This window comes from Bufo gargarizans, chromosome 9 (assembly GCF_014858855.1).
Source record: "Bufo gargarizans isolate SCDJY-AF-19 chromosome 9, ASM1485885v1, whole genome shotgun sequence".
NCBI lineage: Eukaryota > Metazoa > Chordata > Amphibia > Anura > Bufonidae > Bufo > Bufo gargarizans.
Window position 1 is genome coordinate 181,533,375 of NC_058088.1, and position 24,969 is coordinate 181,558,343.

Below are 24,969 nucleotides of genomic sequence, written 5' to 3' on the forward strand. Positions count from 1 at the left end.
AAATGTCATCCACTTTGCTGCTACTCTAATATGCTGCCAATTTTTCACATGCTGTTCTGCTGCAGAAGTTCTGCCACCCATGTGGGCCTACCCAAAAGAAACCAAGGGATATGGGAACACATGCACATCATGGACAGTACAGCAGGTCACCGATCATCCAGCGCCCTGACCCTCATGCTGACTGTTCTCGGTTCACATAGCCCTGGGGCAGCACCTTCATAAAGGCCTCCAGCGGGCATCCCGTCCAGATGTAATCCGCAGACCCCCATGTCGGCACCTTCACAGGCAGTAAGGAACGGTTACACATTCCCTGCCTCTGGCTACCAGTAGTCTGCGCTGTAAAATGTCATCTACTATGATGCACGGCCAATTTTCCGCATGCAGTTCCGCGGCAGTAAATCTGCCACCCATGTGGTCCTACCCAAAAAAGAAACCAAGGGATAGGGGACCACACAGACATCACGGACTGAGAGCTCGCCCTGCTCCTGGACAGTACAGCGGTCACTGATCATCCAACACTCGGCCGTCGTGCTGCTGGTTCACATAGCCTTCGACCATCCTCCTGTCCAGATGTGATCCGCAGACCCCTATGACGGCACCTTCGCAGGCAGTAAGCAACAGTTACACATCCCCTGCCTCCGGCTACCAGTAGTCTAGGCAGTAATTGAAAAGTAAAGGCAATTGAATTACAGTCCGGGGCTCGAGTCCAAGAAAATTCACTTTCTTTTTTTTTTTTTTTCTCCCAGTCTACATTCATTGCATCAAGCTCGGCAGGGCTCCTGATCTCCTCATGTGTGTTACTGCTGACTCACAGACTAACTTGCACAAGACCTAGGGAGAAAACACACGCGCGGAGACTGCTCCTCCATACTAGGTAATGACCGAGCCAAGGAGCTGCGCCGCACATCTTGTAAGATCCTCTACGGCTTTCTACTTTAACCGGGGAGGGGGCTGCTGATTTTCTTTAGCGGGGCTTGGACTGGCTGCCAACCAGGAGGCAGGAGCTGTGCATTGTTCAGACCGGCAAAAGGAGCTCTGGCTGTGGCATTAACCCGTTCTGCTAAAGTACTACAGTCGTTGGCATTTTGCGGGGGAGAGGGGCGACCGCCAAATTGATACCGTGTTTGCGTAGGGTGGCATGTAGCGGTTTCTAAGCTGTCGATATGGCGTTGGACTCTGTATATAGACTGCCGGTGTCTGTGCCAGCTGTATGCTGTCTGCCTGGTATCTGCATGCTGTGTACCCAGCTGCTGTGTCGATGTTAGGGGGGTGGTGGTGTATAATAAAGCCCTTGTGAGAGTTGTAAGCATGGATAAGAGGCTTTTTCGGATGCCGAGATCAGCACCACAGGGCACAAGCAAAGCCCGCTTGTCCATCAGCAACTTTGATTGGCACTTGGGCATCCCCCCCAACCTAAGAGCTCCACAGCAGCTGCGGCAGGTTGGTCTCAGTTGGACTGCCTGGAGGCTGTCAGTGTTTTTTTATTTTTTATTTTTTTGTAAGCGCGAGGGCAAATGCTAGTCTGATGTCTAATTAATTTGCCTCCCAGCCAAGTCACTGCCAGTCTGTCGCCGTTCTTGCTGATCCTGGCACATTTGGAGTTTGGTGGGAGCAGCACCCTCCATGTGAGAGAAGAGGAGAGAGAACTTGTTAGTATGACAGCGCGGCTCGCCGCCTGCACATCCCTGCGGTGTCGCACAGTCTGCCACATGTCTGAGTGCTGCTTTCGTCTGCACCATGGGCTACGTTATCACTACTGCCCTGACCAGACTGCAGCGTCGTCGCCCCCCCCAGGTACTGCAGTGATACATAGCCGGGGTGGATGCCAGTGTGCTGATTACTGTGTCAGCACATACTGCAGTGTGAAGGCGTCTGTGTGCCATGCGAGGACGCCCCGTCCTGTGGGGTATGAATAGCTCATGTAGCATACGGTATATGGTGGGTATATCATGCAGGTTGTGTGCCACTGCAGTACATGGGGAGAGACTGTAACGGTGTGAAGGAACACACTGATGGCATTGTATAGCAACCTGGCACTACACCACACTGTGCAATACCGTGATGCCATGTGCTACAGTATGGAGTATGATCCTTACGTTGTATCCCTTTTTTGCTGCGGTTATGCATGGCTTCTTTATATCCTGGGCTACTACGTACCATAGTGTGAACATAGTGTCTGCCCATATACTGTAGGATACTGACCTGTACTATCACTATACTATGCCGTCATATACTGTAGTATGGACATATATGTGTGTGTGTGTGTGTTATAGTGTGTGGCCATATATTGTATGATACAGTCATATACTATCACAATACTGTGCAACCACATATGGACATAGAATACGGTCATATACTATAGTTCGGACTTATATTCCATTATATTGTGTTCCCATATACTGTAGGATGCTGTTATATACTATCACTATATTATACTACGATATATTGGAGTTAACATATAGGTGTCATATTGTATGCCTATATAGTGCAGGATACTGTCATATACTATGCCGTCTTATACTGTAGTGTAGCTATATATATATAATGTGTACTGTAGAATACTGCCATACTTTTACTATACTATGCCGTCATACACTGTTGTATGGACACATATATGTGTGTCATATTAGGTTCCTTTATAGTGTGATACTGTCATACTACTATACTATGCTGCCATATACTGTAGCATAGACATATATATGTGTCATTATGTGCTGTCATATACTATGCGTCTTATACTTGTAGTGTAGATATATAATTTTCTGTGCCCATATACTGTAGGATGCGGTCATATAATATATGCCGTCATATACTGTAGTATGGACATACAGTATATACTGTATGTGTTATATTGTGCGCCCATGTACTGTAGAATACTGTCATACTATCACTATTGTTGTGTGGACATATACCGGTAAGCGTGCCATATTGTGTGCCCCTATAGTGTATGATACTGTCATATACTATCACTAACAATTGTTGTAGTGTGGACATATATTTAATTGTGTGCCCATATACTGTAGGATACTGTCATATCACTTTACTATGCCGTCATATACTGTAGCATAGACGTGTGTTGTATTGTGTGCCCATATACTATCACTATATTTCGGTAGACATTTACATTCCTCTATACAATCTCATGCCCCCCTAACATTGCCTCTGTGTGTGCTGGTACTATACCGCCATCTATTAAAGTGTGAATGTCCGCAGCACCCCATGTTCTATACATATTCCTATATATGTGTTCCCATGTACTGAGGCATCAGATAACCTGTATATAATGTACACTGTGGTCCTCATACCTGGCACAGTCTGGACGATGTGTAATGCATTGTATCGCTATCTGTATGATACATGGTGGATCCATAGGGAGCCAGGTGCTAGAAATGTATTGTGGCAATGTGCTCCACGGCTCAGGAGTATAGCAGGGCGGTATTATACCAGTCAGGTAATGTCACCGTCTCTTATACTTCAGCACCTCACGGAGGTGAACATCTTATTTTTTATGAAAGTTGTGTACTACCTACTGCAGGGCGGCCCGCTCTTTGCACCTTGTATATGGTACTGCTATATAATGCCGCTGTATTCTGTGAATGGCGACGTCTTTCATATACTGTAACAGTCTGCGGAAGTCTATGACTATGTAACCTTAGCCATGATCTCCCTAACATGGCCAGTTATATTCAGTGCCCCCATAACACTGCCAGCCATGGTCTGTGCTCCAGTGATCTAACCATCCATGGTTGGTGCCCCCATAACATTGCCGAGCATGGTGTGCGCCCCCATAACATTAATGAGCATGCACCCCATAACAATGCCGAGCATGGTCTGGGCCCCCATAACATTGCCGAGCATGGTGTGTGCCCCCATAACATTAATGAGCATGTGCCCCATAACATTGCCGAGCATGGTCTGGGCCCCCATAACATTAATGAGCATGTGCCCCATAACAATGCCGAGCATGGTCTGGGCCCCCATAACATTGCCGAGCATGGTGTGTGCCCCCATAACATTAATGAGCATGTGCCCCATAACATTGCCGAGCATGGTCTGGGCCCCCATAACATTGCCGGGCATGGTCTGGCCCCCATTAAGCATTGCCGTCATGGTTCTTGGCCCGCCATTACATTGCCGGGCATGGTCTGGGCCCACATAACATTGCCGGGCATGGTCTGGGCCCCATAACATTGCCGGGCATGGTCTGGGCCCCCATAACATTGCCGGGCATGGTCTGGGCCCCCATAACATTGCCGGGCATGGTCTGGGCCCCCATAACATGCCGGTCATGGTCCTGGGCCCCCATAACAATTGCAGGACATGGTCTGGGCCCCGAAGCATTGCCGTGCATGGTGTGGGCCCCCTATAACATTGCCGATGCATGGCTCGTGGGCCCCCATAACAAGTGGCCGAGGCATGCGTGCTGGGCCCCCATAACATTGCCGAGCATTGCCTGGGCCCCATAACATTGCCCATCCATGCTCTGGGCCCCCATAACAGTGCCGGCGATGGCTCGTGGGCCCCCATAACATTGCCCGGCATGGTGTGGGCCCCCATAACATTGCCCGGCATGGTCTGCGCCCCCATAACATTGCCCGGCATGGTGTGGGCCCCCATAACATTGCCTGAGCATTGGTGCTGGGCCCCCATAACATTGCCGAGGCATGGCCTCGTGGGGCCCCCATGAACATTGCCGAGCATGCTCTGGGCCCCCATAACATTGCCGAGCATGCTCTGGGCCCCCATAACATTGCCGAGCATGCTCTGGGCCCCCATAACATTGCCGAGCATGCTCTGGGCCCCCATAACATTGCCGAGCATGCTCTGGGTCCCCATAACATTGCCGAGCATGCTCTGGGTCCCCATAACATTGCCGAGCATGCTCTGGGCCCCATAGCAGTGGTGTATGTAAGGGGGGGGGCTCAAATCACAATAACCCCCACGACTCTCCCTGATCCTGGTTTCCCCCAAAGGTGGGCAAATGGCTTTCCTGGAAAGGATCTTGCGTTACTGTAAGTCAGGGATGTCAAACTCGTGGCCCTCCAGCTGTTGCAAAACTACAACTCCCATCATGCCTGGGCATACTACAGCTATCAGGGAATGATGGGAGTTGTAGTTTTGCAACATCTGGAGGGCCATGAGTTTGACATCCATGCTGTAAGTGATGTCATCATGCTGGGTACCAGGATGTCACTACTTCCAGTCCAAGACCATTTGAAGCTCCCTTGGTTACTACGACCCTCAGCATCCCATCTTCGCATTTCTGGAGACACAAGAGGTTAAACAGCTGTGGGCTTCCCTCAGATACTATGAACATCTGCACCTTTCACAGGGTAATCACTGGTGACTGCCCCACTACAGTATAACTGCTGGATCAGCCCTTGCTGTGAGCGCCCTCTGCTGGCCCAGTGCGGGAGAACACAAAGGGCGTTACATACAGAAGGGGTGCATGCATGTTTACATGTCATGGGGTAAAGTTCACGTGGCTCTAATAGATATATGCAGAAACAGCCAAGTGACAAACTCAGCTCTGCTACATCTCATGCTTTACTTGCCAGAAGTTGAAAAAAACTTAAATAAACCTTCGCCGGTAAAAATACATTTTATTCTTCTCCTTCTATCCAGTTGTTTAAAGCTCACGTTTCCTACTTATTTGAACCTGGGAAAGCTGGGTGACAACCAATATGGCTGCTGTTACTTAAAGGGTCCGGTAGCACGTTATCCCTATCCAGTGTCGCCCCGACCACAAAAATTAGGGTCCCACGTTTCAGTGGAGCGATCATCGAGCATGCACCACCAGTTCACGGGGAGCCCAGCGCCCGACAATCTGTCAGCCCCATAGGCATGAATGGCGCTCCCATGTGCATGCTCGACCACCCCTGTTAACCTTAAAGGGGCTGTCCAGAATAAAAAAAACATGGCTGCTTTCTTCCAACAATAGCACCACCTTTGTCCACAGGTTGTGTGCGGTACTGCAGCTCTTCCCCATCTACTCCAATGGAGCTGCAATACCAGACACAACCTTTGGACAGGGACAGCGCTATTTTTGGAAGAAAGCAGCCACGTCTTTCTAATCCTGGACAACTCTTTTTAAATTGAGAACAACCCTTTAATCTGCCTATGGCACTAGCCAGGCTCTGTAGCGGCCATATTGGTTGTCACTCAGCTTTCCTAGAAACTGATTGACTGACAGAAGAAAGCGACTCGGGGGCATTGGCCTCCCCCGTCTTAAGGTACATAATCTGCTGTTAACCTGTTAACCTGTAGCCGTGCCCACGTATTTTGTAAGGGGCGGTTAGTCGCCCCCCTTCCTGACTGCAGGCAGGGATGCCAGTAGGCACTTTGGCCATTATCAGGATAATCTTTGCCGCGTGTGAATAATGATGAGGGGATTACAGATCAGACGCCGGGTAATATTTACTGCGTGCGCTGTGAACGCGGAGAGAAGCGGCGTGATCACAGGTCAGTGTAATGAACGCTGATCATATAGGGTTAATTACACCTTTCCCCTCCTGTCCAACTGATGACTCTATGTAAAAGTTCTGCCGCACCACAGACAACCCCTTTAAGGCTAAACTGTGTCGTTGGGCACGAGACCCTAAACTGGTTTGATGATGGGCCATATACAGTATATCAGAATCCCGGAATGCCCCTTTAAGATCCCAGTCAAATCGCCACCGATGATAACGAGTGTGGTCGCGCCCTTATACGCAAGTCAACATGACCACTATTAGTCTGACCATACACTTCAGATGGCTGGCGGCTATCCCTCCCATACACATGCCGATTCTGCTGAGAGCGCATGTGTTCTGAGAGGGGAGAGGGGAGAAAGCCGCTGGCAGACAGACACCTCTAGTGGTGGCTTATCTTCCCTGAGACTGGAAGGATCAGACCTGTTGGAATCCAGTTGCCCGATTCTTAATCTGCTGTCGGAGGAAGAGTGATTGCAAAGGAAACAGTGGGGCCCGCTCCTATCTCCACAACGGGGCCCCCAAAGTAAAGGGAGCGCAGCTGAGCATGCGCTGCCATCCTCCATTCATTGCTAAGGATGCTCCAGCAGTCCCATGGCTATGAATGGAGACGTGGCCGGGCATGCGCAGTGCGCTCTCCGTTCTGGAGATAGGTACGGGGTCCACCAGTGAGACCCCCTCCTCTCTGACATTGATGGTATATCCTAGTGAGATGGGGGCAGCTGTCTCCTCTCCTGGCAAGTCTGTTTTAGGAAGTTATTGTATTCTCCATGACTGTCCTTTTCTTATAACTCTATGCTGTGCTGTTCCCCTATTACTCCTACTACATCTTTATACGTTACCAGTTGGGGGCGTGTCCCTGTACAGTCTGACACTGGTAGCGCTAGTTGTATAGTATCAGACTGGTAACACTCACTTCTAATAGGAATACTAGAGGAATGGCACAACATAGTCTCCAGAATGGGTATTTCATGGGGAGTGTAAGTAGTTACTACAACAGACATGTCAGGAGAGGCCCCCCCCCTTTGTCTTCATAGGAAACATTGTAACCATTTACCAAAACAAATGTATCCATTTCTGATATAATAGCAAAGTGAAGATGCAGCCGCCGCCCCCCCAGCAGTCGTGGCTAGGAAGTTCCTTGACCTGATAAGAATAACAGCGAAGATGCAGCCCCCCCCCCCCCCCCAGCAGTCATTGCTGGTGATTTTTAACATCATGATAGCAAAAAAATGTTTTAATGTAATCTCTTTTTATTGAATATTGGGTATACAGAAAATAATGCAGTTTAGCAAATCGCACATTATACAGGTTACAATCCTCATGTGCAGTAAGACATTTCTGTCTAAAGAATATGTTCTCAGTTATGTAGCCAGGACACTGTACAAGTCTCAACTATCTGATATTGGCTTACAGTATAAGCTCATCATGATAGCAATTTGACAGTGCAGCCCCCCCAGCAGTCATTGCTGTCCCTTTCTAACATCCTAATAGCAATACGAGGGTGCAGCCCCCCTGCAGTCATTGCTGTCCCTTTCTAACATCCTAATAGTAATACGGCGGTGCCGCCCCCCCCCCCCCCCCAGCAGTCACTGCTGTCCCTTTCTTACATCCTAATAGTAATACGAGGGTGCAGCCCCCCAGCAGTCATTGCTGTCCCTTTCTAACATCCTAATAGAAATACGAGGGTGCAGCCCCCCAGCAGTCATTGCTGTCCCTTTCTAACATCCTAATAGTAATACGGCGGTGCCGCCCCCCCCCCCCCAGCAGTCACTGCTGTCCCTTTCGAACATCCTAATAGTTATACGAAGGTGCAGCCCCCCAACAGTCATTGCTGTCCCTTTTCGAACATCCTAATAGTTATACGACGGTGCAGCCCCCCCCAACAGTCATTGCTGTCCATTTCTAACATCCTAATAGCAATACGACGGTGCAGCCCCCCCAGCAGTCACTGCTGTCCTTTTCTAACATCCTAATAGTTATACGACGGTGCAGCCCCCCAGCAGTCATTGTTGTCCCTTTCTAACATCCTAATAGTTATACGACGGTGCAGCCCCCCCAGCAGTCACTGCTGTCCCTTTCGAACATCCTAATAGTTATACGACGGTGCAGCCCCCCCAGCAGTCATTGCTGTCCCTTTCTAACATCCTAATAGTTATACGACGGTGCAGCCCCCCCAGCAGTCACTGCTGTCCCTTTCTAACATCCTAATAGTAATACGACGGTGCAGCTCCCCAGCAGTCATTGCTGTCCCTTTCTAACATCCTAATAGTTATACGACGGTGCAGCCCCCCCAGCAGTCATTGCTGTCCCTTTCTTACATCCTAATAGTTATACGACGGTGCAGCCCCCCCAGCAGTCATTGCTGTCCCTTTCTAACATCCTAATAGTAATACGAGGGTGCAGCCCCCCCCCAAGCAGTCATTGCTGTCCCTTTCTACATCCTAATAGTTATACGACGGGTGCAGCCCCCCCAACAGTCATTGCTGTCCCTTTCTTACATCCTAATAGTTATACGACGGTGCAGCCCCCCCAGCAGTCATTGCTGTCCCTTTCTTACATCCTAATAGTAATACGAGGGTGCAGCCCCCCCAACAGTCATTGCTGTCCCTTTCTTACATCCTAATAGTTATACGACGGTGCTGCCCCCCCCAGCAGTCATTGCTGTCCCTTTCTAACATCCTAATAGTTATACGACGGTGCTGCCCCCCCCCCAGCAGTCATGCCTGGGCATTTCCTTGACCTGACGTGAAGAATAACAGTGAGGATGGATGCCCTCCCCTCCCTCCCCTTTAAATTGTTATTGCAGATAAACCTCCCAGCTTTCCCCTTGTGTCTGGATTCCTGCTGCAGACCAGATGTCAGGCTGTAGGGACGACACCTCCTAACACAAACTCCCACTCCTGAAAAGTAACAAAGGGGGTGTTGGGGGGGAGAGAAGAAGAGATGCAATCATCTCCAAAGTCCTGGACCCTCTCCAGCCGTCCCTCGCCTGCAAGGAGTTAAAGCTGGTGGCTGCCAGCCCTGCAGACTGTTTGGAATAGTTGAAATGCTTTGACACTCAGGACTGGATGGCAGGAGAGGCAGTTTACAGTGTAATTCATATGCAAAACTGCGCTATAAATTTTCCAACCTGTCTGTGTTGCTGTGGCACCACTAAAGCACTCCATCAGCATACAGTACAGTAATCCTGCCATCTTTGTTTGCATTGCAGTGACTCATCAGAAGTCTGTCTTGTACCAACACTGAAGGCATTATTCTGGCACTGATCTTCCTCTGTTTTTTAAAAGCTTCAGCCCAGAACTGGCATTCACTGCGAGCCTCTAATCAAAGGACTCTATTCATTGCGGAGAGCAAGCTGAATGTTAATCTGCATCCGGCCAATTCATTGACATGCTATGTGCTGCTGTGGACATTTTGACTTGCTAAAACCTTGAGGTTTTTGCATTTTCTTTTTCTGTCTTTTTTTTTTTTCCTCTCCTCTTTTGGACGCTTTAAAATTTTTATTTTTTTAATTTTATTAATTTTTTTAGTTACTGACTGAAAGCGGTGGGTGGGGGACAAACGCAAGGAGGAACCTGACTTCGAAAGACTCGGGACCAGTTTTGGAATTTTAAGGTAGGTTCCCTGGACCCCGTACAAGTTCCTGGTGTCGGTGTATGTGTTCGATTCTGCAGACAGAAGAAAATGGGACATACCCCCCCCCCCCCCCCCCCACCACCACCTCCATCCACCACCTCCTCCTCTTGCCTGTCTGTCTAGTGTCTCTGTTCTCTCGCACTGTCTATTTGCTGCTCATCTACTCAGGGACACAATAGTTTGATTCTTGCCCCCGCCGGAAAGAATATGTCAAGCTGTTTCAGTTTGGCGTTGGATGACGGGTTCCTGAGAAGAGGGGGCAAAGCCGGTGCCGATGCAGGTGCCCGTCGTCCCTGGCTGGTGGTCAGTATGCAAGGAGAGGTGGGTGGGGGGGGGGGGGGGTTCCTTTTTTTTTTTGTGTGTGCAGCGAATATTCTATAATATTTAGGCTGGCATAGTCTTTGTGATTAGTGGTTAGGTGTGTGTGGTGGGTGGGTGAGGGGGGGAGCGCACACTCTTGCTTTGTTAATGCAGCAAAAAGCAAATCTTATTACGGCACGAGCGGTTGTCCTGATTTAGCCCGCCGTGAGGTAATTTGATGCAATACAAGCGCTCGGTCTGGGGATACTGGAGTTGTTTTCAGTGCGAGGTATTAAAGGCTCTACGCGAGCTGCATCGCCTTAGATCCAGACACTGGCGGGCAGGAGAAGAAGAGGGGGGGGATGCATTAGTGGGCTCATGTCTGACTTGAAAAAGCATCTTTGCACTTTTGTCAACTCTCTCTCCGGTTTTTTTTTTCCGAAAGCTTCACGGAGCAGAGATCATAGGAGTCTCCAGATAGAAGTACAGAGGTGCTCGCCGCTCCCCCCCCCCAGTGGGTATTAAAAATTTAGACTCCTCTGTTCGCACTGCAGCATGTTCTATAGGATGTAATGCCCACTCAGATCATTTCACAGGCAGCGGTGGCACATAATTGGCTGTCGGCGTTAACCCCCCCCATCCCCTTTTCTGTCCTGGCACGGATGGCGTTACGAGCTCAGACCGGACATGTTTGCATCCCAAATACAGCTCCGTGGGTTTTTTTTTTTTTTTGGGGGGGGGCTGCTGCCGGATAGCTCTCGAAATCTTACCGGACAGCGAGGAGGCGATCAGCAGCGTGTAAGTAGGAGACCACCGCATGCAAAGCCCAGCCGAGCGCCAGACCCGCTTCTGTCTCGCCGTGACATCTCCATTGTTCATTTTATTCTTCCACGTTACTTGAGAGCGTTAACCCCTTCCGCACCCAGGACCAGGAGGACTCGGCGCGGCTTTTCACAGGGTGAAATCTCAGCCCGTCTATGAAAGCAAAAGTTTGCTCGTTAGGCAAATGTTTACAAGGATGCTGGCGAGGGGGAGAAAAAATTCAGATATTACACCCCCGCGCATGGCCTTTTATAGTTATCTGATCACCTGTTTAATGTACACGGCTTTAACATACGTGTTGGTCGGCGGTGGTAGCGGGGCGAGTATCTAATTACAGGGCAGAGTGCAGTCCGAGCCTTTACCTAGCTACGTGCATGTTGTATGTATGTGTGTATATATGGATCTATGTACGTGTTATTAGCATGTCGCCGCCATATTCCGGAGCGCTGCACGCAGAACGCACCCATAGCCGTCCCCGTCCTCAGCGGGGCTCATAAACTAATTCTAATCCTATCTCAAGCTCGCACCCAAACACCTTAAGGTCAAGGTTATAGGAACCCATCAGCAAGGGAGACCCCAGAGGAAGCCCACACAAACACGGGAAGAACATGCCAACCCCATGCAGATTTTGGCCGGGGTCACTTTCGACCCCCCTGTGCTGCATAGGGGTAGGTAACTAGGAGCTTCATCTTCGAGAGGTAATTTTGGCGTCTTTACCCTGGCGTCAGATACGGTGCCCGTTTTCAGTACCCGAGAGCATATGTTTATACGTTTTTATATACGATGGCCGACTTATCGTTCCTGCGAAGTTCACGTAACGCCGCGATTTGCAGTGAAGGACGTGAAATCAGCAGAATAAACTTTACCAGTGCTGGAGACTTGGGAATACGACATTCATAGGCGACTCCGGCTCCGTTATGGCGGCGTATACCATCATGGCCGTCCCATTGTTTTATAGTATGTGGCGGATGGCGTCGGTGAGGCAGTGGGGTGAAGTCGCGTTTTCTGAGCTGCCCATAGACAACTGCTGTCCGAAAATTGTACCTGTCACTTCCCATCCCCTGTTATCATGCATGTCATTTCTATGGGATTGGTAGGCGGCAGCAAAATTTTTCCACTTGCCCTGTGAGCTCACAATCTAATTTCATAAACACACGGTAGGGTCAATTTCAATGACCTACCAACGCACTTCTAATGCCATCCTTTTTAATATGTGCTACCCTATAGTCTGCTCCTCCTGTAATCTGCCAATAAATCAATTTTTGCAAGGAGCTTGCGTTCCGATTTTTACCCCGAGCGAAAAAGGCACGCGATGTGAAATGGGAATCCGGATATGTGTTGTGTGCATTCGCTATGCAGGTGAATATATTCTATTGATCCCCCGTCATCAGCCATTATGTTGCACATACAGAGGTGTGATTTATTTATTTGAATTTTTCTCCGACGTGGCCCCTTTAAGAACTAGAAAAAGCGACACCAGAAAAGTTTTATCACCATGGTTACCCGACTCCTCTCAGTACATCTCATCGATCGGTTGTTAAAGGTATATTTGCCCACCCGTTTGCCGGCGTGATCCACGGACTTGTCGGGATGGGTTTCGGGTGATCTCTCCACCGCTCCTCCTCTTAGTCGCAGCTGGCGAGATGAAGTGAGTCAGTGCCGAGTCGATGAGTGTTAACATAAGTTGCAAATCCACAACATATTGCATGTGTGAGGCGCCGTATCGAGACGGAGCGATTTAGAGGCTTATTTTGCGTGAACTTGGGCTTTGGAGCGCTTTCCGTGCCAGCACGCAGAATAATTCTCCATCTGCTCTGCGGAAGTTCAGAGCCTCAAGATTCTGGTCGGGGACGTTGGGAAAAGTTAATCTTTTTTTTTTTTCCACGAGGTTCATACGAGATGTGATGTGGTCAGTCAGATGGTGGGGCCACGCTTTATATGTGACTTTTCGGGGTGCAGAGCCGTTATGGGGGTATTCCTGCTAATCACATTCCCAGACCCCCGATCCCCATTTCATGGCAGCAGATGGGTGGTCCTGCATTCTGGCCAGTGGTGGCCTCCCGTCTTTGACCCTTGTGGGGCCTTTTGGCTTGGTCCTTGGGTCGTCTTTCTATATCTGTGCACAATCTTGGGTTGAGACCTTTTTGTATTTTAACTGCTGAGGAACTACAACTCCCAGCATCTCCTGTCATGTGATGGTGGGTAACGTTGCCATAGTCATTGAAAGACCATGGGGTAAGATCATCTTAGGAACTACAAGTCTTAGCATATCTTATCGGCAGAACAGTAGTGGTAGAACTACAACTCTCAGCATTTCCATGTGTGGCCGAGTAGGCTTAAATGTGTAGGGAGAGCCACAAGTTCCAGCATACCCCAGACTGGTGCGACATGCTGGGATTTCAGTCAGTTTTTTTTTATCGGCATGCTGGCACTTGTAGTTCCTCTAGAGAACCCGAAGTCCCTATATACAATGTTTTGTGTCAGGCTGGCAGGATATGCTGGGACTTTTAATTCCACAGGGAGGAGACGGCCATATGATGACCAGTGGTGTTATGGTTTCCTTCCAAATCCTACGTGCCAAATGACAAATTCCACTCTGCTATGTCTGTATCTATTCCGTACTTGATGGGCATGCGTGTACTTGGGTATTCTTTTGCATGCTGGCACCTGTAATTCCTCTAGAAAACCAAAGCCCTCATATACAATGTTTTGGGTCAGGCAGGCAGGATATGCTGGGACTTTTAGTTCCACCATGTTGAGGAGGCCATACGATGACCACCGCTTTGGTCACTTTGCAAATCATACGAGCCAGATGAGAAACTCCGCTCTGCTATGTCTGTATCTAAGGCATGCATGTACTTGGGTTTCCGGTGATGAGGCATCTGTTGACACTCGTGTTAAGAGTCCCATCATTTGATCTGTCGCCTCGTCTGACTTCTGAAGACTTCGCAATGCTCCGTTCCTAAAGCAAATTAATTGCTTAATTAGACCGTAATCACTTGGAGTCCAGGATGCGGTAAATAAAATTATGTGCCGATTTACTCTCAAATTCAAATTACATTTTTTTTTTACTATTCCATTTTGTTATGCATTTTTTATGCATTTTTATTGTGTTTTTTATGATGATTTTTTATGATTATGGAGGAATGCTTGTTAAGTAAAGCACCAGATACAGTTCATTCTCTGCTGGTAATTAGTTCTTTGTTATACCTGTTCCCGGGAAGGCTGGGTGACAACCAATATGGCTACCACCTAGCCTTTCTAGAGTCTGAGTTATGTTCTGTATAATCGATGGAGCTATCATCACGACTATGGGCTGGCAGCTCCTGATCAGTATTCGTGTGGTACTGTGATGAGGTGGAAGTAGCTCAGATACTTCCGATCTGAAGACTAAGCACCCCATAGACCCTCGTAGCATCTCAGGACACTTGACTTTTGGTGGTTCCTAGTTCTTTCCCGTACTAAAAGGTCAGCTTTTGGGTAAAAAAAATAAAAAAACTCACTGGTGGCCTCCACTTCTCTCTAGTCAGAGTTCCTTGTCAAACAGCAACCCATATCTCAGCTCGGCTATAAGGACGTAGAACCCCAAAAAATAAGGGGACACAGTGACAAAATGACCCATGAGGTCCATCAGAAGCCCTCTGAGATATAGTCCCTGGTGACCCGAGTTATACAGATCTCATCTTTTTGCATCGAAATGGAGTTTACAACATATTTTATTTATACTTTTATACTTTTTTTTTTTCTTTTTTACTCATATTTTCTTTTTCTTCTTGCTTTTTGTCTTTACAGATGTGAACTGTCTCCGACCAGATTTTGTTGAATGTCTCTGTAAGCAAAATCCCAGCCATGTCGCAGATGTTACACATTGAAATACCCAATTTCGGGAACACAGTCTTGGGTTGCTTGAATGAGCAGAGGCTCATGGGACTGTACTGCGATGTCTCCATAGTCGTGAAAGGTCAAGCGTTCAAGGCGCACAGGGCCGTTCTGGCGGCAAGCAGTCTGTACTTTCGAGATTTGTTTAGCGGGAACAGCAAAAGCGCCTTCGAGTTGCCGGCTACCGTGCCCCCGGCGTGTTTTCAACAGATCCTCTCTTTTTGCTACACTGGAAAGCTAACTATGGCTGCCAGCGAGCAGCTCGTGGTCATGTACACAGCAGGGTTTCTTCAGATCCAGCACATCGTAGAGCGAGGTACGGACTTGATGTTCAAGGTGAGCTCCCCACATTGTGACTCTCAGACTACTATGATCGAAGATGCCAGTTCTGAACCGCAAAGCCCCTGTAACCAGACGCCGGCCGCTACGGTGCCCTACGTCATGTCCCCTTCTATGCCCATCCCTCTTTTGACCAGAGTGAAAAACGAAAGTCTGGAGGTTCAGCCCATCGCAATGCCTAATTTGCCCGGCAAAAAGCCAACAGAGACCCAAAACAGAGACCATGTTGGGGGCATCACAACGGCTGTTCCACCAAAAATCCCCCGAGTATCATACTATGGCATGTCCAACTTGGCGGCACTCTTTCCCAATGTACAGCAAGTATCGTACACTCAAGGGGAGCGCACAAGCCCGGGTGCAAGCAGTATTCCCACCACCGATAGCCCTACGTCCTACCACAATGAAGAAGACGAAGAAGATGACGAGGCCTATGACACCATGGTGGAGGAGCATTATGGACAGATGTACATTAAATCTACTGGCGGCTATACAGGTACTTGAGCTTTCTAAAAAAAAATCTTTTTTTTTTTACCTTATTCTATGTATGTATGTATGTAAAGGGCACCTGTCAGCAGGATCAACCCTATTAGACTAGGCATACTGCCTGGTAGGGCTGATCCTGCTGATTAAAATGATACCTGTATTGTGAAAATCAGTTGTGGCATTCTTGAGAAGTAAGACCTTTATTCTTTACACAAATGAGGGCTTCAGTGCACTAAGGGGGTGTGGAAAGCTGAGATTCACCGAGGGGCTATTCCACGCCCCTCAGTAAACTGAAGCCCTTATTTGAATAAAAAATACCGCATTTTTCGCTTTATAAGACGCACCCTATGATAAGACGCACCCCAGGTTTTAGAGGAGGAAAAGAAAAAAATATTTTTTATCAGATCCTCAGATCAGACCCACATAAATATCAGGACATCGGATCAGCCCTCCATGTCAGTCCCCATCAGACCTTATATCAGCCCCTTATTTCAGACCCCAATCAGACCTCATATCAGCCCTTTATTTCAGACCAGACCTCAAATCAGCCCTCATTGTCAGACCCCCCCATCAGACCTTATATCGGACCTTTATTTCAGACCCCCATCAGACCTCAGATCAGCCCTCAATGTGAGACCCCATCAGACCTCAGATCAGCCCTTTATTTCAGACCAGACCTCAAATCAGCCCTCATTGTCAGACCCCCCCCATCTGACCTTATATCAGCCCTTTATTTCAGACCCCCATCAGACCTCAGATCAGCCCTTTATTTCAGACCATACCCCTATCAGACCTCAAATCAGTCCTCATTGTCAAACCCCCCCAATTAGAGTTCCTTTCCAGAACCCCCATCAGACCTCACATCAAAATAAAATAAACTCTTTCCTCTCCTGTGCCGCGGCTCCTCTCCATCTCCCGCAGCAGTCGCGCTCCCATGTCTTCCCCGGGCCGCACAACACTGTCACCTGACTGAGTGTGCAGCGTCAGGTCATACTGCATGCAATACGTCCTGACGCTGTACGGGGTCAGGACAGTGCAGCGCCAGCCCCAGGAATGAAGACCGGGAGGGTGAGTATTACAAGCACTTGCAGCACGTCACTCCCTACTCCCGGCACCTAAAGTATTCTAGTGAGCGCTTCCATAATGGAAGCGCTCACTAGTATTCACTTTATAAGAAGCACAGCCATTAAACAATGTGCGTCTTATAAAGCAAAAAATACGTTAAGTCTTTCTTCTCGGGAACGCTGCAGTCGATTTTTACAAGACAAATATCCTTTTATTCAGCAGCATCAACCCAACACGACTGTTTGCTCTGTTTATCAGGGTTAATCCTGCTGATAGGTGCCCTTTAAAGCTGGAGCAAGTTATACCAGCTGAGAGTTTAGCATGAAGTTTTGGTAATTTACTATGAATGTGTGTTTGTATGCTGGGTCCAGTGGCATCAACTGGGCATAAAGGCAACTAACTGGTCCTGACAGAATCAGGATATTTTACTATCCCAGGGCTTGGGGAAAAAAGACAATGGGACCAGATGGGAATAGCATACCAAAATATATATAAAAAATGAATGTCTGGATTACTTAACATAGTTTATAGGACAACAGTAGAAGATGAGTGTTATGACCTTGTAGCAGGCAGTGACTTACCGACTCTTATGATTGAGGAACCCTGGTAGCTATGAGATGGGTAGTTTCAGGATGTTAAGACTGGATGGACGCACGTGGGATGTTACAGAAGGGCCTCAAAGACCCACAGAGGAGTGTTTTGATTTTGTGTGAGGCAGTGACCCGTTCATAGACTGTTCATGAGAGTAGGACAGAATGAGGAACCGCTTCAAGCAGAAAGCCTAAAAATAAGACCTTATTCAAGGAGAGGGGTTCTCTGATCATCTGCTTTGATACGCTGGCCTCCTTTCCCTGGGAACCTTATTAACCTATCCCTCTTCTTCAGTTTGCCTAGTTTTATTGTTTGGTACTTTCTTATTTTTGACTGCCAAAGGGGCCCTACTTGTTAGTGAACTCCTTAAGACCGGAAAGGTCCAAGCTGCTTCGTTAGCATAAGGTCACTGAGAGCGGTCTACCAAGGGAAGACTGAGGAACAAGTTTAGTCTATTGGCTGGGGCGAATGATTATGTTGGTTATAAACCAGCGCTTTCTCTGAGTGATCAAATAAACATATAAGCTACGAGCTGTGAAATGGTGATGCCTCATTCATTCATTAGGCATGCTCCGGTTTAGAGTAAATATCGTTTGTGTGCCATTGCCGTGTACATGGCGTCAGATTTTGGAAGCTGGATTTAAATGTTCTACTGAAGAATTGTAGTTTTATTTGCTTCAAGTTTTTTGCTACCAGTTAGAAAGCTGGATACTTGTCTTTAAGTCTCTTGTGTACATTGACCTAAACAATGACAACCACTTCTTTCTCCTCCATTTCTTGAGATTTCCAACCTAACATGGACTTGGTCACCATCTAAACTTCCATAGAGACCCTAAAAATCCCAAAATATTGGGCACTTCCAGACTTAAAATGTAAGGTTATTATTTGTTGGACCACCAACAATATCCAGAAGCGTTAGGTGGTGGACTGTAGGAACTACCAGTGGAGTTTCATTTGGTGGAGATATATTGAATGACTTCTTCAAGAGTAAAGCTGTGGAGATATGGTGGTCAGATGAAGCATTGGATATGGTGATCTGAAAGGTTTGAGATAATGGTGTCATAGGGCAGCCTCTACTGCCTATCAAGCAGAGCTTCTCGACATGAAGAGTGGCCAATGTATTGGTTAAGTCATGGAGTCATGTTGGGTCAAGGTGTGAGTGACTACAGACTTCCCAGATGAGTAGTTTATGGACTGTTCATGGATCTAATGCCACCTAGGTGGACCGATTTTCTGAGTATTATCACTTGAGGTCCTTCAGAGGATCTCCATTATTAGGTTGACTTGAAGCAGTTGGTGAGTGGACCATCAGATGCTACTTCTCACTCCACCTTGATAAAACAACTTGCACCCAGGTAGATATCTAGACAGCAGGATCGTTTTGTTTATGCAGTAGAATATCAAACCGGGCAGGAGCGTGGAGTAGATCAGAATGTTGATCCAAGTATAGGAGAAGGAGTCTTCTAGGAATGAGATCTGTCATTATGTTATGTCTTGAGATCTTCTGTACTTAGGAAACTGATGTATTTCTCATTTTAAAGGGTTAATGCAGGGTGTGATGCCCTCACCCAGCCCTCCGGTACACCGCCTGCTGATTAGACCGTGCTGTGGGATTAGTAAGGCTTTCATTTCCTTCCTTCCTATGATAATGCAATTTTATAACTTGCATTAAACAGATGTTCTCACAAGTGAATGTATCAGGTGGATGCGGTCCTGAACCGAAGATTACCGGTGGTCAGGGAGATGTTTTGGACATCTTAGCGTTTTGAGGACTTCTTACCCTAATTAACCCTTATTTGTACGCCCAGTCTTGCCGTCCTATTAATAGCGTATCAGCGGATACACGTTTTAAGCTTCTGGAGGTCAACAAGAATTCACTGAAATTAAGCAGATGTCTTACAAGTGGTGAGAAATCCAAACACATGTATATTAGAAAAAATTTAATGAAGATTTTCTGGAGAGGGGCACTCATTCTTAGTCACAGAATATTGACTCTTATCATCAGTAGCCTTAAATTCTTTACCAAATTGGTACCTGGAAACCATCAACATGCAGGATAGCTGCTGAGGACGGTGACCATGCTTTTAAGCCAGCAATTCTCAACCGTATTGCCACGGACGAACTCCTGATTTTTTTTTTTTGCCACTTCTGGGTTCTCCAGAATGTAAATTATGTCACAAGTCCCCTGGGGGTGGTCCCAAGCCCGGCAAGTGCTCCCGATCTTGCTGGTAAACCCTGCCAACGGATTCCTCCTTGGCCTTGATCTATGGCACAAACCTTCAGCCGTGAGCGGTGACGTCCCTAGATTTTGGGCCATCCGTGAAGGCCAAGGGGAGGCATTGGGCAGGGTTAACCAGCAAGGCTCGGAGCACTTAACATACTTTGGACCGCCCCTGAGGCACCTGCAACCTAATTTGCATACTGGGTTAATCTAAAAATGGCAAGCTGGGAGGAGGGGGTAATTTCCTAGCTGTCCCAGGGTGGCTGATTTTGTCAGTCTCGACCAGCGCCTGAACTTTTTGGCCAAAGCTTCTCGGGAGCCTAGAGGTTTCCACCAAAGGCTTCTTGGTCTAAAAGTTGTACGGGGGCCAGTCTGGTGGCACTTTTGGCAGGTCCCTAAATCGTGTGCAGCTTGGAAGAGCGTAAACAAGAGGTTGTTGTGAATGAATCCCTTGTCCTTGGAGCGGTTGAGCTGTGTTTGCTGTTCCTAGTCCTAAGCAGCGTCTGTTGTTTGTACACAGCACAGGTAGGGATTGTGCCGATTTCCCCGTAATGCTCCTGTGTTTGCTGTGATACATAGCAGGTTTTAATCTCTGCGTCTCTGCTATACAATAAGCGCTAAGCTTCCCTCCTGCTACTGCTTCTGTTTACACTGGAGTTGGCCTGGCTTTCATACAACCGCATTCAACCCCAGCAACGGCTCTGTGTCTAGACAGCTAGCAAAGTGCTCTAATTATGGTCCGAGAGCAGCGACATCCGCTATTTCGCACTGTTTGCATGCTATAGCTAATTATTCTGTAGCTTAACCAAGTATGTATCTAGAAAAAAGGTTACAGATGAAGCAGAGCTGAGTTTGTAATATGACAACATACATAGGCTACTACATTATACCAATTCCGGAAGCAAATTCAGCTCTGCTGCATCTTGCCTAATGGTAATGTTAAGTGATTTTTAGCTGAATACGCAGATCTGCAGTTCACTGGTAACTAAACTCGTGTGCCCCTTGAATAGCGTCATCTACTGTTTATTCTTTGGTTAATGGAGTCCTATGGATCTGAATTGAGCCTAATGCGACCTGACCCAAGCCTCAGATTGTCCTAGTGACCTTACCTGGGCCTAAGACTATCATGTGGACCTGACCTGGAGCTAAGGCCCTCGTATAGATCTGACCTGAGCCTAAGGCCCTCATATAGATCTGACCTGAGCCTAAGGCCCTCATATAGATCTGACCTGAGCCTAAGGCCCTCATATACTGTAGATCTGACCTGAGCCTAAGGCCCTCATATAGATCTGACCTGAGCCTAAGGCCCTCATATAGATCTGACCTGAGCCTAAGGCCCTCTTATGGACCTGACCTGAGCCTAAGGCCCTCTTATGGACCTGACCTGAGCCTAAGGCCCTCATATAGATCTGACCTGAGCCTAAGGCCCTCATATGGACCTGACCAGGGCCTAAGGCCCTCCTATGGACCTTAGCCTGAACCCCTCTTATGGACCTGACCTACGCCTAAGGCTCTCTCGTGGACGTGACCTAGACCTAAGGCCCTCTTGTGGACGTGACCTGGGCCTAAGGCCTTATGGATCTGACCTGGGCCTGAAGCCCTCTTATGGACCTGACCTGGGCCTCAGACTTTTTTTTTGGGGACCTCATCTGGTTTTAAGGCCTTCTTATGGACCTGATCTGGGTGTGAGGTCATCATATGGACCTGACCTGAGCCTACAACCCTAGATGTGGAGATTGGTGAGTCTCATCCTTGATCCCTGCTTGTGTTTCATTGATGTCACCTTTGCGCTGTATAATCAGCACGAAGCATAGAGAAATGGTTAGGTGCCCTTGGTAATCACCTCTTGGTGTTGGTATTGTGTGGGGCACCGCTTGGCACAGTGGCCATGGAAATTGCTGTGTATTTTACTTTGTTCGATTTGGCGCCCATTGACAGGATTTTGTAGTTATTTGATTTCGCCTCCATTCACATATAAGCTGGCCTTGTTGCCTATAGCAACCAATCATGGAGCAGGTTTTATTATTCCAGATTACTAAGAGAAATGAAAGCTGAGCTCTGATTGGTTCCTACAGGCCTTGATAAATGTGCGCCCTAGAACATAGATGCTGCGTCACTGGTCTGGTGATTGTGTATGAATGGAGAGAAAGACGTGAAATAACTTAAAATCTCTACAAAATCACTAAAGCAAAGTAGTAGATTTTACTCGATCCATAAAATAGCTAAAAATACATGAATGTTAAATATTTAAGGGGTTCTCCGAGTTTATACAATAGAGGGTCTATAAGCTGGAGATGCCTAAGCACCTGCCTGATGCCATTAATCAGCGCTGACACCCTCTCCTGCGCCTGTCACCTCAGCGGTGATATCAGCATGGACAGGACCACAGGTCCAAGATGTGGCCTCATTGTCCTCTCTAGAGTCCAAAGGGGGAGAACAGGACGAAGGCGCTCGTCTGATATCTGGATGGTTTCAGGTGGATCTAAGTTATTGTAGTGAAAAAGTGGGGACGTCCAATGTCCTTACAGAGGTGTGTGACCAAAATGGTGCAGATTCATCTGTCCATAGCACAAAGTGTTCGAAAATACATCTTCTGGCTGATGAGACTGGGCCTGGATCACATCAATATTATCTAGATAGATGGATAGAGAGATAGATGGATAGATAGAGAGATGGATAGATGGAGAGATGGATAGATGGAGAGATGGATAGATGGATAGATGGATAGATGGAGAGATGGAGAGATGGAGAGATGGAGAGATGGAGAGATGGAGAGATGGATAGAGATGGATGGATAGAGATGGATGGATAGAGAGGGATGGATAGAGAGGGATGGATAGAGATGGATGGATAGAGGAGGGATGGATGGATGGATAGAGGGATGGATGGATGGATAGAGAGGGATGATGGATGGATGGATGGATGGATAGAGGATGGATGGATGGATGGATGGGAGAGAGGGATGGATGGATGGATGGGAGAGAGGGATGGATGGATGGATGGATAGAGGGATGGATGGATGGATGGATAGAGGGATGGATGGATGGATGGATAGAGGGATGGATGGATGGATGGATAGAGGGATGGATGGAGGGAGGGATGGAGGGAGGGAGGGATAGAGGGATGGAGGGAGGGAGGGATAGAGGGATGGAGGGAGGGAGGGATAGAGAGAGAGAAAGAGAGAGATGGATATAGATATATATATATATATATAGAGCGAGAGAGATATTGGACAGATATTAATTTGACATTAGATATTAGACGCCCAGACATTGGCTTAGATCCCTATAGATAATTAGATATAATAGATATACTGGTAGAACTCCGGATCCATCTATAGAGCGGTATACAGGAAGGGACGCCTTCATTTACAGCCCGGCGTATCCTAACATAACCCCGTCCTGTGGTTCTCTCTGGCTGACAATGGGTAAACTCCAGAGATGATGTTTAATTGCACATGCAGCCTGGCAGATGGTTTGACTTTTCCACCAGATCTGAAGCTGCTGAAATACGAGTATTTATAAACCATGAAAGTTGTGACAAGAAGCGAGGTCTAAAAAAGGACAGATAAGGCCGGTTACAAGACAGTGAGAAGAAGTTCTGCTCCCTCGGAATTTATAGGAATAAAAAATCCAGGGAGGAGCTGCCATTTAGGAGAACATCATGTAACCTGTTCTGTAATCCCTTATATGCCGCAGAGATTAACTCCTTGCCGCCCGGACAGCGCCTTCCATCTGACGACCAGGACTTTCTATCAGATTGCCTTTGGCGTCAATTTTTTTTTCCTAATTACAAACCGCATTATACCGGCATTTAGTGCCAAGATGATGCTGCCACATGAAGTGTCCATGTAATACTGCCATACAACTCCAATTAAGTTCCCAAATAGTACCACTACATATTACCAACATGATACTGCCATATAAAGTGTTCATTGGAACTGAATGGCAGTATTATATTAATTTTCCCAATTAATACCACCACATAGTTCCCAGATAATACTGCCCTACAGCTTCCACATATACAATTAACTTCCCAACTAATACCACCATATTGTGCCATATGAAATGTCCGTATAACACGATCATACTGCTCCCACTTAATAATACATTTTAAGATAATACTGTCATATAATGTGTTCATATAATGCTGCCATACTGCTCCCACAATTAATACTGCCATATAATGTGTTCATATAATACCGCTATAACGCTCCAAATAAGTTCACTAATATTACCTCCATATAGTGCCAAGATAATAGCGCTGTAAAAAGTGTCCAGATAATACCGCCATACAGCTCCCTCATAATACAATTCAGTTCCCCTACAATATCGCTATATGCTGCCAACTGAAACTATAGCTGTCACCTGGGGTTCTCGACTTTGGGGACCCCAGTCCGTTGCCCAGTTTGCGTCTTTCTCAAGGGTCCTGTCTCTACAGTAATCTATAGGGCAGCAGCACGTATACGTTGTTGCCATCTAAAATAGATGGTGGTTACATTTTTTAAAGGGACACGTCCTTCAGAAAGGGGTTTTCTCATTTCTTTTCGGCAGTTTTTTTTTAAAAACTTTTTTTTATGTTTTTTTTTTTTTAAATCTAATTTTAGTTGTTTTTTATTTCTTGCAATCTGTCCATAAAGTAAGTGATACATAGCACCACCTACAGGTGCCCAGGCTGTACTGCACTTATCCATGTGCCATGCAGTATTTTTTATGTCTATGAGACACACACCTCTCACACTTTCGATCTCCCGCCCCATTCCTTACTCCCGACCATACCCATTAAAAGTTCATGATTATATAACTAATTAAATAGAAATTGTTAATTGGGTTCTACCAGGAGTTTTACCAGATAAGAAAATTTTGTAGAATCAAAATGCTTCTATACAATGGAGGAAAACTGCCTATTTCTGCCCCCATTGTTTACACTGCTGAGCAGCTCACTGTGGGCGGGGCTGCGGTGTGATTGACAGCTCTGCTGTGTTATGGGAGATCCATGCACTCATGTGAACCTAATGGAGGTTATTTATACAGATGGTGGGCGCCTTGGTGTCACAAAGAAGTGTTGGCTCCTGGTAGAGCGGGTCAGGACGAGAAGAGGCATGATTTGTGGAGGACGCCATCTCCTACCAGGAATAGATCTCCTTTGTACTGTCCCGGG

The 24,969-nt window shown here is 47.2% G+C and overlaps 1 protein-coding gene across 10 annotated transcripts in view; it reads left to right on the forward strand.

Moving 5' to 3' along the window:
• The window catches only part of NACC2 (NACC family member 2), a 129,269-nt gene that overhangs the window by 78,815 nt on the left and 25,485 nt on the right, over positions 1-24,969 (forward strand). The window contains exons 1-4 of one of the 10 annotated variants that reach the window (XM_044268743.1): positions 767-874; positions 9,685-9,908; positions 10,004-10,088; positions 15,024-15,942. In XM_044268743.1, coding sequence (XP_044124678.1) covers positions 15,081-15,942 — 862 coding nt within the window. In that variant the 5' untranslated portion in view covers positions 767-874; positions 9,685-9,908; positions 10,004-10,088; positions 15,024-15,080. Of the gene's footprint in view, positions 1-766; positions 911-9,684; positions 9,909-10,003; positions 10,089-10,409; positions 10,431-11,116; positions 11,208-15,023; positions 15,943-24,969 lie in introns of those variants that run through there. The other 9 variants (XM_044268744.1, XM_044268748.1, XM_044268749.1 and 6 more) reach the window with 9 other exon arrangements.